The sequence below is a fragment of the Aptenodytes forsteri genome, unplaced genomic scaffold (genome assembly GCF_000699145.1).
Source record: "Aptenodytes forsteri isolate BGI_AS27 unplaced genomic scaffold, ASM69914v1 Scaffold143, whole genome shotgun sequence".
Classification (NCBI taxonomy): domain Eukaryota; kingdom Metazoa; phylum Chordata; class Aves; order Sphenisciformes; family Spheniscidae; genus Aptenodytes; species Aptenodytes forsteri.
This window is the reverse complement of record NW_008794951.1, coordinates 8311819-8328155: the sequence shown is the minus strand read 5'-3', so window position 1 is coordinate 8328155 and position 16337 is coordinate 8311819. Positions and strand designations below refer to the sequence as shown.

At 48.6% G+C, this 16337-nt stretch overlaps 1 protein-coding gene across 1 annotated transcript in view; it reads right to left on the bottom strand.

Annotated features, from left to right (window-relative positions):
- The window catches only part of LOC103895675 (gamma-aminobutyric acid receptor subunit alpha-3), a 71757-nt gene that overhangs the window by 55135 nt on the left and 285 nt on the right, over positions 1-16337 (bottom strand). The window contains exons 2-3 of the mRNA XM_009275354.2: positions 6971-7099; positions 2511-2632 (exon numbers count right to left, since the gene is read on the bottom strand). Of these exons, the coding sequence (XP_009273629.2) occupies positions 2511-2632; positions 6971-7099 (251 nt within the window). The remainder of the gene's footprint in view (positions 1-2510; positions 2633-6970; positions 7100-16337) is intronic.

The window sequence follows — 16337 nt, the reverse complement described above, 5'->3', positions numbered from 1 at the left end:
TAACCTTGGACAGCAGGAGCCCATCTCTTGCTGACTATCACCCCGGGCTATCTGATTAACCCCTAAGTCTGGAGTCTGCAGCAGGACCATTTCTGCTTCTCTGGCCACCAGTGGCAGTGGGAAAGGTCTTTCCCTCTAATGCTCTCCCTGATAGCAGCCCTGACAGACCTCCAAGGAATAAAAGCCCAGACTTGGGGAAAACAGGTCCAGCTAAAAGTGGGGAGACCCTGACTCACCAGGCTGCCCCATACACACACACACTGAGGACAACTCATTGCCAGCCAAGAGCCCCCAAAACCTGTAGCCCTTGTCAAAACCTCCCATCTGGGTCTGCAAGAGTGCTCCATGAGGGGAAATCAGAGGCGAAAGCAGTCTTTAAACATGCAATGTCTGGTTCAAAGGCAATTTATTATGTTAAGCACGTTATTAAAGGATCTAAAGCAACAGAGCAGAGATGTTCCAAGAAAGGTTTTAACTTCTCCAGCAAGGGGCTCCTGGGAGTCCTCTTGTTAATACTTTGCATGGGGTTGTCTGCAACTGAGCCTACGGTGAACATAAATGCACCCTCAGTCCCCTTGCAGAACTTGTTTCAGTTAAATCAATACAGCCATTGGGGAGACTTGAGGAAGCAAAGCTATTAGTGGGACCGCAGTTAATTCTGGGGGAAAGAAACAAGCAACAAAAGCAATAAAACTGATGGATGGCTTATGCAGACACAGTAACCCTTTCCTGTCCGGGTCCTGGCAGCATGGCAGCCCATCAGAGGTGAGGATGCTCACTGGAGAAACCCTTCTTCCCCAGATTTTGCATGGTCTCTCCTTAGGAACAAAGTACTCCTGGACAGGTCCAGGGCAGAGGGCCATGGCACAGAGGTGGACATGGGGCTGGGAAGAGACAACGAGGCTGCTCTGAGGAATGGAAGGTGCAATTCCAGGCTAGTACTATATCACTGGAGCCCCCATGAGCATGCAAGAGCTCAGGAAAGCTCATTCCCAACCTCCCTTGTCAGCAGGACCTTCAGGGAATGGGGGAGCACACAATGACTCCAGCTTTGGGTGGGAATCGTGGTCCAGCAGCACACCTTTGCAGCCAAGCAGGAGCTCAGCGCAGAGATATCACCTCAGCGGCCCCCGTGGCACCCAGTTGCTGGCATCTGAGAGGGGTCATCTTCTCTGCCACAGCAATGCCCCGTGGCAAGAAACCACACAGGTCCGTGTCTCCCTCTTCTCACCAAGAAAGCTCACGTCTGTCTTCCCCACACAACTCCCCATTGCTTCCACCTCCTTACATTATGCTAAATATATGCCATAAGCATTGGGAGGGAAGGTGACTACCATGGTTTTGCTTTCTAAAGCACCTTAAACATCTGTATGTGCTTGGAGAGAAACTCAGCAGCAGTAGCTATAATGGCAGTGGTGTTAAAAGCAGCTCAGGAGGCAGCAGAGCCCAACTGACTGCCCGGTGCCCAGACCAGCACATAGAGAAAAGCTTACCAGATGACAGCTACATAGGAAATAACTGAGAAGGTATCAAGATAGAGGCTCTGTAGCTATGCTGGTCTTGGTTGGGATAGAGTTAATGTTCTTCATAGTAGCTACTATGGGGCTGTGTTTTGCATTTGTGCTGGAAACAGTGTTGATAATAGAGGGGTGTTTTAATTACTGCTGGGCAGTAATTAAAGTGAGGCCTTTTCTGCTCCTCACATCGTCCCACCAGCGAGTAGGCTGGGGGTGCATAAGAAATTGGGAGGGGACACAGCTGGAACAGCTGACCCCAACTGACCACAGGGATATTCCACACTGTATGACATCATGCTCAGCACATAAAGCTGGGGGAAGAAGGAAGGGGGGGACATTTGTGGTGATGGTGTTTGTCTTCCCAAGTCACCGTTACACATGATGGAGCCCTGCTTTCCTGGAGATGGCTGAACACCTGCCTGCCGATGGGAAGCAGTGAATGAATTCCTTGTTTTGCTTTGCTTGCATGCGTGGCTTTTGCTTTACCTATTAAACAGCCTTTATCTCAATCCACGAGTTTTCTCACTTTTACTCTTCCGATTCCCTCCCCCATGCCAGCTGGGGGGGAGCGAGCAAGCGGCTGTGTGGGGCTTAGGTGTCGGCTGGGGTTAAACCATGGCAGTAGCAAAGCTCACTGACTAAAAAGCAACACCAACACGAGTTGAAGGTCCTGCAAACTGGTAGTATCATCATTTCTGAAACAGTAATGCCTATAAAAGTAGCAGAAATAAGTTTAATCATATTTGCTCCACCTACAGGCTTATCAATGTAATGTCATAGAAGACCACAGCACTCAGACTTGCACCTCTCATCTCACAAAGTATCAAACAACAAGATAGCAGAGACTCAAAATCGGGAAACCAGCAACAGACTGACTCTGGCACTGAACCAGCCTCTCCTCCTGACAGCACCAGATTTATTAAGAAGTAATCTGTGCAGCCTCTCATTTCTAAAGCTACACAGATGGGGAAAACATCTCTCCACCCAACTGACCTCCAAGGCCGGGTCTCAGGCGGTTGTCGTATCCATCCAACAGCCTGTCCAGGATGCGGGTGAAAATGGTGATGTTATCTTTGCTGTCATCGACGACATCTGAAACATGCTTCTGAGAAAGCCTGGCATGTGGGGGAAAAAAAGAGGAAAAAACATCATCAGAAGAGAAACCTACTCTTTACATGCTCTAAACACCTGCTGGAAATGAAGGGATGTTGGTTAATCCTCCCCACCTGTGCTGCAGTGGGCCCTGAACTGCAGGATGGGGCATGCCTGTTGATAAGGCGATGTGCTTGCAAGACTCCCCAACAGGGTGGAGTGGCCTCTGCCACCACAACCCTTGCTGTGGAAGCTGAGGCATCCCCATTGCCTTCTCCCCACCTTTCCATGCTCAGGGCCAGCTGCACCATGGGTAGCTGTTTAGGAGCCCTGTTTTTTCAGGGAGCCTTCCCCTGCCCCAGCATCCCTCGCCTGCCCCTAAGAAAGGACATTTTATGAACAGAGGCTGTGGGTTATGGCTCAGTTACTCAAGTGCCAGTATCTCCTTATAGGCAGCATGGAAGAAGTGACGCCAGTTATTTACCATATCGAGCCATTTCCAAGTTCTCTGCCCCTGGGAAGAGGGAATGGAGGCAGAAAAGTAGGAATTCAGTAAAGCAGGCTTGAAGCCCAAGTCCATCATTAAAACCTCTTTGTGAACCATTTCTGTGGTTTGTTGAACTTTCCCTGTTTATAAAACCAAATGAGTTTTCATGTTCCTATCTCTGCTCAACGCAAGAAGCCTGGAAGCCCCCAAATAAGATTATTTCCTCAGGGCATTTTCTGCCCCAGGTGGAATAAAATAAGTAGTAAATTTCTCAAACAAAGCTCATCTCACCAAACAAAATCTTCAATACAGTTTTGCAAGCCCAAGGGGCTCAAATAATACATTTGCATTTTGTGTCTCCCTTTCAATCAACGGAAAAGGAGCCTGCAAATCCTTCTGAAACTCTCTAAAAGAGATTTCGGACAACACAGAGTACCAGTGGCTCCAAGCACAGCTACCCCCAGCAGAAATAGCTGTTAGGACCAAAACAAATAGAAAGGCAGAAGATTAAGTAACAGACAACTAAAAGAAAAATCTATAGAGATGCAGAGATTGCAAGAAAAATGGAAGAGGAAATAAAAGAGACACCAATGAGGCCAAAAAAAGATTAAGAGGTACAGACAGGCAGTGGGATGGCTGAGAAAGCCCAACCAGGCAGGGGGAGAAAAGGCTGCTGGAGCAGAGGGATCCTCAGCAGTGGCACAAGGAGCCCCTCAGGAGAGGGGCAGCCCTGACTGGCAAATCAGGCCCGTGTCACTAGCCGGAGAGATAAGTGACTGGGGAGCACTGAAGCAGATGACGACCGTGAATGCAGCAAACTAGAGAGACACTCCCCACAGCTGGGGGAAGAGAAGCCCCTAAATTGTTGCTTTTAACACATCTGCCCCTTTTCTTCTCTTCCCCAGCCTCATTTTGTCTTGCTCCAGTTGATGTGTGCAGCCACTGGTTTAAGCATGCATCAGGAAGTAACTGGGGGGAAAAAAAAAACCAAAACAGAAAGAGGAGTATCATTTAAGGAGTTCAAAGCTTAATCCTGCTGCATCCCATCTGGTTAGACTAGTTACCCCTGTCACTACTGGTCCATTTGTAAATACTCTGTGAAGGGTCAAGTAGGATGACAAGTAGCAGAGCTGGCTTAGAGTTTTCTCTCAAAATGTTCTCCCAACAGAAAACCCAGCTTCTGTAAGATAAAAGAAGAGCAAAAAGTATTTTCTAGCAAAAGAGGAAAAATTGAGAACAGGATATGGGTATTTTTAGAGTCAGGCTGAATCAATACTATTCAGCATGCTGCAGCTAATTGAAATATTCCATTTTGGGCAATTTTGACATTAATTTGCATTGGCATCAATGACCAAACACTCTGGGAAATTGCATTTCAAGTGGTTGAGGTTCACTTCTCCAGGGATTGGATCCCACTTCTCACAAGGCCGCTTAGCCTCTGTTTTTTAGCAAAGCAATACCTGCTATCATGGGAAAAGTGGTCAAGCCAGGAAGCTCAGCCTACAAGAGCCCAACAAGGGTAATAAAGTGCTTAAACTGCAGTTCCCATAGGGTATGGGGGGTGAGGCGTGGTTGGGAAAACACCCGTCCCAGCCCTAATGCAACCTGTCAGATCTAAAACATCAAAACACCGCTGATACTACAAACTGCATCACAGCCTTTAAGACTTCCCATTTGAATCAAAACACTGGTTTTGGCTTTTCATCTGGACTTGAAATATTTGAAATAGCTGAACTCCCTGCAGGTAAGTAGAATTTTGAGGAATTTAACAAATGCCTACTGTAATTAGTGAGGTTTCAATTGTACCAGCTTTCAATAGATGTCACGGTTAAAAGCAATCTGTACCAGTGTCTGCTGATGGGTATATAACCATCTATAACTTATGAATAGCTAGCATGCTCATGAAAGCTCATTCATTAATGTTTTATAAGCTATCTTTAAAAGTTACCCATAATATAAAGAGCAAGAGGACAGATTTTTGTGAAGGAACTCCTGGTGGATGCTCAGCAGTAATGGGAAAAATGAATTTACAAATTTCAAAGCCATTTTACTTAGCTTGACATTTGAGGTTTTGACTTCAATAGGAGCAGCGTGGGATTCACTCAGTAGGCGCCGGGGAAAGAGCAGTGCAGGCAGGGCAAGGGAAAGGTGCAGGCAGGGGAGAGCCAGCAGCACCTCTGCCTGGCACCTGATTTGGGCCAATTCTCCAGTCCAGCCGAGATCTGGGCTCACTCACCTAACCTTAACATAAAGCTAAAGCTGCCCTTTAGCAAGGCGTGAAAACAGGTCTCATTTATCTCTCTCAAAGCCCCAGCGAAGAACTAAGGAACTGCAAAGAAGTATGGGGATCATGGTTCTAAAATAATTAAAAGCCTTTAGGCAAGGAAGACAGAGGTTTACAGCAAATGTAATCAGGATAGGCTTGAGGAAAAGTCATTACCTCGCCACCCGTCCCTGTGCACATGCTCTCTGGAGAGCTGGCTACCACATCGGCACGCTAACCTCAGAACAAGGGTCACCTCATACGCAATTTAGGAAACAAATCTTCCTGTGGACCAGAGCGATACCCACATGGCAGGCAGCAAGGGAGCAGCGGCAGCATCATCAGTGATTATGTGATGAGAAACAAAAGAGCAGCAGTAGGGAAGGCAGAGGCAGGGCTGCAGGCACAGGGGCTGCTGACACCCTCCCCCCCCTGCAGCTGGCATGGGGATGGGGACCCAGCCCCAGCAGGCTGGAAGCAAAGGCGAGAGGCCAGTGCCTGGGGCTGTCTGGGCCTATGCAGGCAGGGGCAGGCAGCTGTACATCGATACGAGGGTCAGCATCTACATGTCAAGGCATGCTCGAGACGCATTTACTTACGCAAAGTTAGATCCAAGCAGGTGAAGTGGTGTGGGCAGGACAGGGTAGGAGCATGCAGCTGGGCAAACGGCTGCATGCAGAGGGGTGCATGAGTGAAGTAGGAGTGGCAGCACTGACATTTTTTCATGCATGAAAATCCTTGATCGCTGCTGGACTTGTAATTCAGCAGACAGCATTTAAGTGTCCATACCTGGCACTCTAAAGGCTTGTCTAAATTTTTTATAGAAGTCACGTATTATTTGCATTTCTCTCTCTCTGCGCAGAGTTCCTCCCTCCCAGTGGCTGGCAGGCTGTGCTGGGGGTGACTCTGCCTCCCTTCCTCGAAGAGCTCACCAAGCCTCAGTAGAGGCTCCAGTGGGATGCAGAGGAGGGCTGCAGGGCCTGTCACGGACTAACAAGCTTTCGTCTTCTCCTGATGGCTCCCAGAGGCTGGTAAGGCAAGGCTGGTAGCAGCGCGCTCTGTGCTGGGACAGCTGGAGCCTACATGCCCAGGGACACCAACCCAGGCAGAGGGTGAGCAGCATGCCCAGCCAGGGCTGGCCAGAGCCCCCCTGTGCTACAGCAGATCAGGTGTGCTGCTCATGGCTTGTTATACCATAAACAGCCAAACAGCTGAAACAGTTTCATTTTCTTTTCTTTAAAAGACTATTAAAAAAATTAAATGGGGGGATTCTCTTTTCCAGGTTAAAACTCATCCAAGCCAAGTCCTTGCCCAGACTAAATTGTGCAGAGGCCAAATCTGAAAATTGGTTTTGTTGCAAAAAAATGCTGACAACTGTCCTTAGTGAGAGCACCTCAAATAATGCTAATGTAATCAGTCAGCTCAGCCACGAGGGACTGAACAGTCCCCGGGTGAAAGGCATGGGGACAGGGATAAGGGGAGGGTGAAACACAGCAGAGACTTTTTAGCACTTTGCCCGGGACTACTTCACACAGGTACTGGCCCTGGGATATTTAAGCACAACAAGAAGACTGCAGCCTTGGCCAACAGCCTCAGTGCTCACCACCTTACCCAGCATCAGCAGGGAGAGCCAAAACCAGGACTAGGACTCCAAGGCTAACGAGAGAGAGCGACTCCGTTCCCGGGAGCCTCAGTGCCATGGCGTCAGCACGCAGTGACTGGCAAGCAAGCCTCCAAAACCTGCCAGGGTGGGCACAGAGGGGAAGGAAAGAAAAGAAAAGAGATTTTATTTACTAAGAGGAAAGCAATCCGCTTAGTTCAGTTTTTCTCAGCAGTTCATCCATGTTAGCCAGCAGTCAGTATTTCTGGGGTCCTGTATTTGAAGTCCCAGAGACACCCCCCACCCCCACCCCCCGGGGACCAAAGGCAGCAGCATCCCCTGCAGCACTGCTGGCCCTAGGGAAGTCACAGCATAGGGTCAGAGCCAAGTGTGTACGTACACGTGCAAACCCTTACCTCATCTTCACAGCACATCCAGCAGCTCCCCAGGTGCTTCAGCACCTGGCAGCAAGTGCATAGCTCCACTTCCAAAACTACCGTACTGGTTCTTCTTCCACCCATTGCTTCCTCCTCCTCCTCACCCTGTACTTTCAGTCACTGCCCTCCCCTTGCAGCAGTTCCCAGCTCCCCCCACTACCTGTGCTGCCTTGGGGACACCTACACAGCAGAACCACCTGCAAAGTCTCAAGACCCATTTTTTCCAAACATTTTTTTCTGGAGAGTTAGGCCCTCATTTAATTCTGGTAATGACACTGCCAGAAATTATTAAGTTTGGACATTGAGGCCCAAGGTAGTGGAAGTGTTTGACTGTACTGCACTTAGCGTGCTCAGATTTTTCATTAATGCTCAGTTTTACTTTTATTGTGATGTTACTGCACATTTAACTGCCTTCCCCTTTTATGTATCTCATTATGTTGATGCACCTTGGAACAGCACTGCCAAGCAACAGCCTGTATAAATACAGCTTGTTGTGATGTCTCCCCAACACAACACCTCATGTCTGGCACACACAGGATTCAGCCCAGCACAGGCTCAGCACTGCAGCAGCCAGGGACAACCAGCCAGCGTGAGCCCCCAAAGCCATAAATGAAGGCTCCCTTCAATCACAGCCTACAGAAACCAGGGCAAGGTGCTGCTGCCAGCCAAATCCTACCTCTGGATTTCCCCACTCAATAGGCACCAACATTGCAGAGTCTCAGGCAGCTCTTTCCAGCAATGAAGGAGATGCTGGGCTGAAAGCCAAACCCCAGCACCTGAACAGCATTTCTCAGATAGCAGAGGGTGCCCCAGGATGAAGGGGACAGGCAAGTTATGCAAGTGCTACCAAGGAGCAGGGGTTTCTGTACACAGACATGGGAGATGGGAACCCCCTGCAGAAATCCCATGCAGGGAGAGCAGGGAGCTCAGCCAAGCAGGGTGGAAACACCTGGATATCATGTATTTCATGTATATCATGTATGTGCAGTGATGTGTATCTGGCTACCCCTGCCACAGACGACTGGAAGAGGAGAGGGGCACAAGGCCAGGCTGGGTCATGTATTATGCCACAATTCTGCATTTAGCTGCCCCTGGTCACCCCACAACATTTTGGCCCTACAATCTTCCTGGATGCTGTGCCTGATCCTTGCTTTTTAGCTCAGTACAGCTCTAGGAGGACATGAGCTGCCACACAGGCAGAAGGTAAGAGCCAGACACTACAAGTCTTTACCCACCCACCTCACCTTTTGTTCTGGCAAGATATTCGCTAATAGCAGGCACAGGAAAAAAAAAATAGCGTTGAGCCCTAGCATTGCCTTGCATAGAGCATACTTCAGACATGTGTTACCTTTATCTTCTTCCCCATCACTCAAAATCCTTGCAAATATCAGTGCATGGATTAATTTTGTGCATATGAGCATTTGCTGGTGTGCTCAGGCCTTATTTAATCAGGATGCTACCTACAGAAGCATAGCCTTCACACCAAAGGAGCACACGCTTACTGGAGGCTGCAGGAGCCTTCTGGCATGGGCACATTTACATCTCTGGTGAGACAAGCCCTGATTCGGGATGGCTCTTCTGGCTCCTGCCACCCTCCAACTGAGAAGGGACACACAGTCTTGGAAATTTAAGTATTTGCTGATGAAGCACAAATTAAGAGGCTGAACATCTGTTCTGTGGGAAATTCCAACAGTTAGGGGAGACTCGTTCCAAATCACAAGGACAACTAAAACATTGATGTTTCTTACAAGACAAATTCAAAACTCCTTCAATTAGCAGCTCATCAACAGATTTCCTTTCAACTTTTCCCTTTCATTTCACTTAAACATGCATATTATACAATAAGATTTAATTGATTTTTTTTTTCCTAAGGCAATTTCTAACACTAGCCAAAAGCAAAAAAAGAACCTTGCTGGCTTCCCTCTCCCCTCCCCACAGCATCATTGAAAAATTTCATTGAAATCAACACTTTCCCATTCAACTGCTGATTTCAATAAATAGTTTGTTTTGGCAGAATTTGCCCTGCCAGCAGTTTTTGACCAGGGATATCCACACAAATGAGGACTCTCTAGTTTTGCAGCAGGTGCCTCCTAACTCTGCAGGAACTGTTCTGGCTCCTCTAGAACATTTTGGACCATCTTTATGAGATTTGGTGAGACCATGGGCTGGGGAGATTACACACCAAAAGTGGGACAGAGCAGCTAAAGGAAAGAGGACCAGAAAATGAGGCAGCAAGATAATCCAGAAAGAGATAGGGTCAGGGACAGTGACAAAAGCCAGAAGCACTTACACCTTCCATGTATGTGTGTATAAGGCATGCCTGTCCATGCCAAGAAGCTCTAAACAACCACATTTCCACCAAACCTTGTTCATACGGTTTTCCTTCAATATTATGTGGAGATGAAGGGCCAATTTTCTACTTTGGATAGTTCTGTTGAGGAACGTGCTAGCTAAGGATAACAGGGCTGCTTGAATAAAGTTAAATACATGCTTAAGTCATTTTAAGCATCAGAATGAGTTCTACATACCTGCACTGGGAGAAAAATCTGTTTTCACTACTTGCCCAAGTGATTACTTTGCCAGCCATGGCTCGGTTTGCCAGCACAGAGAATGCCCCCAAAAGGCGTGTGAGAGTACATGGATGGCTGGTTTGCTATGGCTGCACTTATGGACTCAGGAAGGACAACACAGCATGGAAAATAGCTTGGCACTGTTTTCTACCATTCTCCTTTGGTTCTTGTATCGTATTTTTCCTGGGGAGCTGGATAGGAGAGGCTGCATGGCATTTTCCTTGTTCTTTGGCTCCTTTACACTTAGAGATGGATTGAGAAGCAGACCCGGTCCTGAGGATTGTAGTTGACGTTCCCAATTAACACAGGGGCTTTAACTGTTGGTGATGAACCCTGGTAGCCTTGTTACATTGAGCCACAGCTAGCCAGGCAGTGCTGGGGGAGAAGCAGAAGGAACAACCACCTTCCAGTGCTGGTGCTCATCACCCTATTGCCAGGCAGGAAACGTGTCTCTGGAGGACACAAAGAGGCTTTTGCAGAGGAGGAGGTTTCACCCTTCATACAGTTTAAGGGATCTTCCAAAGCTCCCCATAGTCAGAGCCTAGTGTGGTCCCCATGGCACAACAGCATCACCTCTCCCCTTTCCTGGGGCTCTTGCTAGTCCAGGCCTCTTGCACCAACCACAGGGACACAGAAAATCTCAGCCGCTACAAGTGCTTTATAAGCCCGGTAGCTACTGGCCACACAGCCTCTCTAATAACAAGGTTTCTGGCCTGGCAGGTTTGTAAAACCAGTCCTGGTTTCAACAGCCCAGTAACTGAGCTCCTCAGATTTTAGCACAAAAGAGCTGCTCTTGGAGAGGACTGCCTGCCCCATAGCAGTTACTACTCGCAGCAGAGCAGGCAGGAAGGGGTCCCTTGGTGTGCACCATGTTGAGCAAAGGAAAGGAATGGAAACACCCACAAGTGTGGCTCAGGAAGAGTAACACTGGGGCTCCTCCAGCCCGAACTGGTGCTGTCCTTGCAGAAGGTGCTTAAACAAAATGCTATTCAGCTGTCACTTCCCACTCAGGAAGGCTCTGAAACAGTCAGCATCTTGATCTGAATACCTGTAGGGATCCCTGATCCTCTGGGAAGGGAAGGGAGGATGCAGGCAACATGCACTTAACTGCATGTTACCCAGTGAGGGTTTAGGAATGTTAATTGGATGGTAATAGTCTCAAAAAAGAAAACACCCCAAAATCTCTTACTAGGTCTTGCTGAAAGGAAACTGCATAGTGTCCATGAAGAAAAAAGCAAAATGCAAAGATTTCTAAGCTCAGAAAAGAGTGGTACAACTCCCTAGACTGACCCCTCTTTCACATAAATTAAAGAACATCACCCTATAGCTTCTGGTTCTCGACTATGCCTATGCAAGATGGAGCCTATAGGGATGGTATGTGTTCAAAGCAGCTCTGCACTTCCTTCCTCCATCTGTCCATTGCTCATTTCTTAATGGCACAGTTAGCAAATGCATTCATCACTAATTCTGCAGTTGCTGGTAACCTCCACAGCTGAATGAAATGCAGATTTTTCTAAGGAGCCCTGCTAACACTTTGCAGCTGGAATCCAGCAATACTTGAAGTTTACAATTCTGTGCACTCTGGATTTTGGCAGGTCTCTTTATAACCACATACCTAAAGGCATCATAAACATACCCACTCCTCTCCAGCACACACAGTCTGTCCAATCTCCAGAGCATCATAGCATAACAACACTCCTGAGAAATACAGCCTTCCTGTTGGATGTGCAGTTTTGGAACGAGGATTTGGAAAAGCTTCCTTCTCCCCGAGACAGCAACATGCTCAAGCCCCTGCTCCTACTGAGGTGAGTTTGAGAACAAAAAAAGTGCTGGTACATTGCAGATCAGCAAGGTACCCAACGTTAACATAGTTACTAGGGTATCTCTTGACTTGGCATACTGAGCCTGATCTTTTCAGAAATCCTTATTCTAGAAACCATTAAATATTCTGAAATGCCTTCCTAGGAAAGAGTGATTAGCACAGGCTTACTGCTGACAAGGGAAAGACAGATAGAGCTCCGGAGGTGGAGACTGAAAGGTAAAGCTTGCAAAAAACTCTGGGAGAACAGCCCAGAGAGGGGGAGACTGCAAGCATCAGAAAGGGAATGAAGACAGAAGAGGCCCATAAACCTACCTGGGTACATTTGTGAGTGTCACATAAGTATCTCTCCCAAATTACTGCCTCCTTGGAACATGCACAGCCAAGGGAACAATCTGATTCACTTAGCAATAGTCTCATAGTGCAGATGGCATTCATGAAGCAGACCAAAGGACATATTTGCCCCATCACTGCACCCAGAGATGCTGTTTACCTGCAGTGTACTTAGGTCGGCAGGCCCACATGCCGTGCACCTACACCAGTGGCATCAGCTGAAGGAGTGCTGAGCACTTACACCTCTCATTCAGCCCACAACCCCCAGGACCTGTAGCTGCTCCACATCTTTGCCAAGTCAGGTATCTCAGGGAGCGGTGTGCAATGAGGAGCTGATGCTGGGAAGCCAGCTGGAAAACAGACTGGGAAGTAGAGGCAGCCTCAGTCCAAAAGCCCAGATACAAGCACTTCCATGCAGGGAGAAGAGGGTGATCTAGACCCAGTGGGTGCCAAGCACATCCACCCACCTGCACAGTAGCACAGCCAAACACAGCACTATAGGTGACCTCACAACACCTGCATATTTACCCACAAAGTCAGGTGCACTTGCACAGCAGAAGCAGCTCCTTAAAGCCCTTCCTCATTGCACTGGAGCCTCTGCAAAACAGGTCCCAGGCATCAGGAGGGGTCCTTCAACACCTTTTAATGATTCCAAACTCATCCAAACTGCATGGGCTGTGCTCTGCCCAACTGTCCCTGATCCTCTGTGAGCACACCAGCCTTGTGGTGATCACTGCTATGCCTCTTTTAGCGTTTCTTCGGGTAAAGCTCCAAGCACCCTCTGCAGAGATGGGCAGCCAGCAAGCGCTCAGTGCAGCAGCAATAAATGCAGCAGTGCACATGCTGCCCTGTGTCCCTGTTGGGGAGGTTTTGCTTCAGTTCTTAATCACTTCAGCTAAAAAGAAGGGTCCCTTGGAATAAAACTATCTTTTTCTTTGAAGGCAGGAGCAGCAATGAGCAGATACGGTTCATCTGGAAGCCTGGAAATGATGGAATAAGACACTGTGGTGTTTCACAAGACCCTTGTCCTACTGGTTGTTTGCATCCCTTTGTTCTGAAATGAGCTAACTGGGATGCACACATACACTGCACAACGCAGAGACGCACAAGCCGGTGCGTACTGGAAGCAGTCCAGCCTTGCCAGCATTGTGCTCTACCTGCGCCAGCCAGCTCAGGGGGAAGGCTTGGTTAACTTGGACCGAGGGGAGTGCTCTGCTTCCATCATCTGAGATAGCCCGGATTTCTCCGACTTGCCTCTCAGTTTAGTGCTGCTTTGTGCCGTACAGGTGCTGCTGAAGGCCGGAAGCTACTACAGCGTTTTATAGGAATCAGAGAACAAGAAACAGGCAGCAGTACCTCCGCCTACCTGAATCAAACTTGTTGTTTACCATCTACTTAGAGAAACAGCACTGTCTCACAGCAAGAGGCACATGGCAGAGGAACCACACAGTCTTCAACTCACAAGCATGAAAATGTTTGTGCTTACCTACCCAAGAGGCACACATTGGCTCATCCCCACAAACACACACACACTACACAAGCCATAAACAACCTTCCCATGAATCTGCCAAACACATAAGGTATGAGGCACACGTGATGGTTACCAAATGCATTGTCTGCAGCTCTGCAAAAGATGCCAGCAAAAGAGGACACTCGGAACCAGAGGCACAAGGCAAATTAAAGGTTCAGATCAACATGGAAATCTTGGGAGCAAGCCTTAAAGTGGATCTTTTCTGTAGAAAGCTGGTAACAGAGAAACAAGCTCTGTGCCCAACTCCCAACCCAGCTTTAATTCTTTAAAATGAGAAGCTGCTTGACAGTTTTTCCTCATCAAAACAAAATTAATCCCAGTATTGCATCTCTCTACTCAAAAACACATCCAGAGGGACTGTAGAGTGATTCACACCCACAACCGCTACAGGAAACCGTTTGCACTCAAAGTGTAACAAGCCAACACTGATTCACCCACATAATTACAGGCAGACACTGATTCACAGGCTACTGCAACTGCAGACAGACTGACTCACAATCAAAGCAACTGCAGACTGACTCCGGCTCACAAGCACAACTAGAAATACAACCGTGCTGACAATACCCACAGTCTGCAATCATACGTACACACAAATCCTTGTAAAACTAGCTAGCACCCTAACCAACGCAAACACAGCTAGCCAAGCCCTGCGTTTTTTGCTGGCGCTCTTGACCTTCACCCCACAGCCATCTTTCTTTCACCGATGGAACAATATCCGCACCTCAGCAATTGTTCCTTCCCTGACAGCCCTCGCACTTGCCAAGCATGATTGTCAAAGCCTCAATCCAGGAGCAGAGCCATATGCATATTCAGACACACAATGCGTACAGGCACAGTAAGTGTATATGGTGCAAGACACCAACATACATCCACTTTGATACCATGTATCTGTGCACTGACTGCGTGTTTCCAGAATATAAGTAAATGCAAGGAAGTATAATACATTTAGCCCATGGGCAAAGGTAATGGCAGAAGACTCACCACTGGGCAAAAACTTGAAAGGCAGGATTATTTACTATACTCTCTGGCTGGGTATGTAATTATGTCAGTGTTCAGCCTGGGTATTGTGCTACTTTTCATAAACAGTTGGCAGGAATACTCCTACTGAGATGAGGGGCTGGGCTGCTTCTCCAGTGTTGAGAGAAGCAGTCTGAAGAGGACAAGGTCGACTTAGAGAAAAAGAAACTGAGGTGAAAGAATGAATTAAGCAGGAAAAGACAGAGGAGAAGCTGAGACTGAAGTGGGACAGGTGTCAGTCTACAGACAAAGAAAAAAGAGGAAAGGAGAAAGAACAGAAGGAGGAAAGCTGCATGATGCGGACTTGTGATAAGAAGCTCCAGAAGCGAGGAAAAGCAGCAGCCTCCCAGTGCTGAGCATGTCTCGCAGCAGTGTGGAGAGTGCATCTGTGCATACCCATGCACTGAGCTCTGCTGTACGCTGCAAATCAGGAGGAGATTCCAGGGAAAGGATGAAGCCTCCAGCCAAGCATGTGCCATGGGGCCCAGGTGCAGCTGCAACCCCTTCAGCTGCTCAGAGGTCTTCGGGAAAAGAGCAGGAGTGTCAGGCTCGCGCACTCCTGCCTCTGTGCATGTGTGTGCACGTGCTGCAGGGCACCCAGCCACCACAGGCACAGGCTGAAGGGCAGGCTGGCAAATTCCACCAAAACAGCACCACCTCAAAACAGCCTGAAATCCTTTATCCTCCCAGGTAAAGAGAAAGTTAAGAGACAGACTACGGAAAGGAGGAGACTTGCCTGAAACACACGTAGCATCTTCTAGTTGTAGGCTGGACCTGCCTCACCACCTGTTATTTTTCTTCTTCACACTTCCCACAAGGAAGCTAAGAGGACCAAGAGGTGAGGGAGCAAACCTGCTCTGCTGCTGTCATCAGAACAACTCAGGTGAGCAGCCACTCGGAGCTGCTTTTGCCGGCTAGCCCACGAGTCTCACCAGAGGGTCCCAGTTCTCCCTTTCTGTCTGAGGACGCTGCTGCGTTTGCAGCCACCCAGCAGCAGATTCAGGGGAGAGACTACGGATGCAATTGGCCAGGGAAATGAACTATTTGTTCAATTATACTTCTCTTTTCCAGATGAGAATTGTTCTGGCAGAAGGCAGAGCGAGGAACAATGGATAAATGTTGCAGTGGGGACTGTCTAATGCTTAATTACATTATGCTACTCCTTTTTAATGATCCATATCTCAGTTCTAGTAACTCTGGGGGGAGGAGGAAAGATCTGCAGCTCTTTTCCCTTTCCTCCCATACCAGCCTCAGAGACTGCAGCCCCCAAAACTCCTTTCCCTCCCCACCCCGACACAGCATCAGTGCCCATTAGGCCTGGCTGCAGGATTCAGGGGGAAATTTGATTTTGCTTTACTACACTGTTCTCCCCGCTCAGCCCCTTCCCCTGCATTCACCATTTGGCTCTAGGAACAGGACTGAGTATTGTCCACATCCAGACATTTTCCATCGCAGCCGCTTACACCTCTCCCCGCTCTCTAGCTGGCAGTGCCAGGCAGGCGGGCTGGAGCCCCGGGGGTCCCCAGCACGGGGGGGACCCCGGAACGGCTCGGGCGGCCGCTCTGCTCCGGAGCAACACGCTCCGGAGTTGCTGCGGGAGTGGAGATGCTCCGACCCCGCGGCCGCCCTCCCGAGCCCCCCTTCCTCCCCGGGGCCGCTGCTCCCCCTATT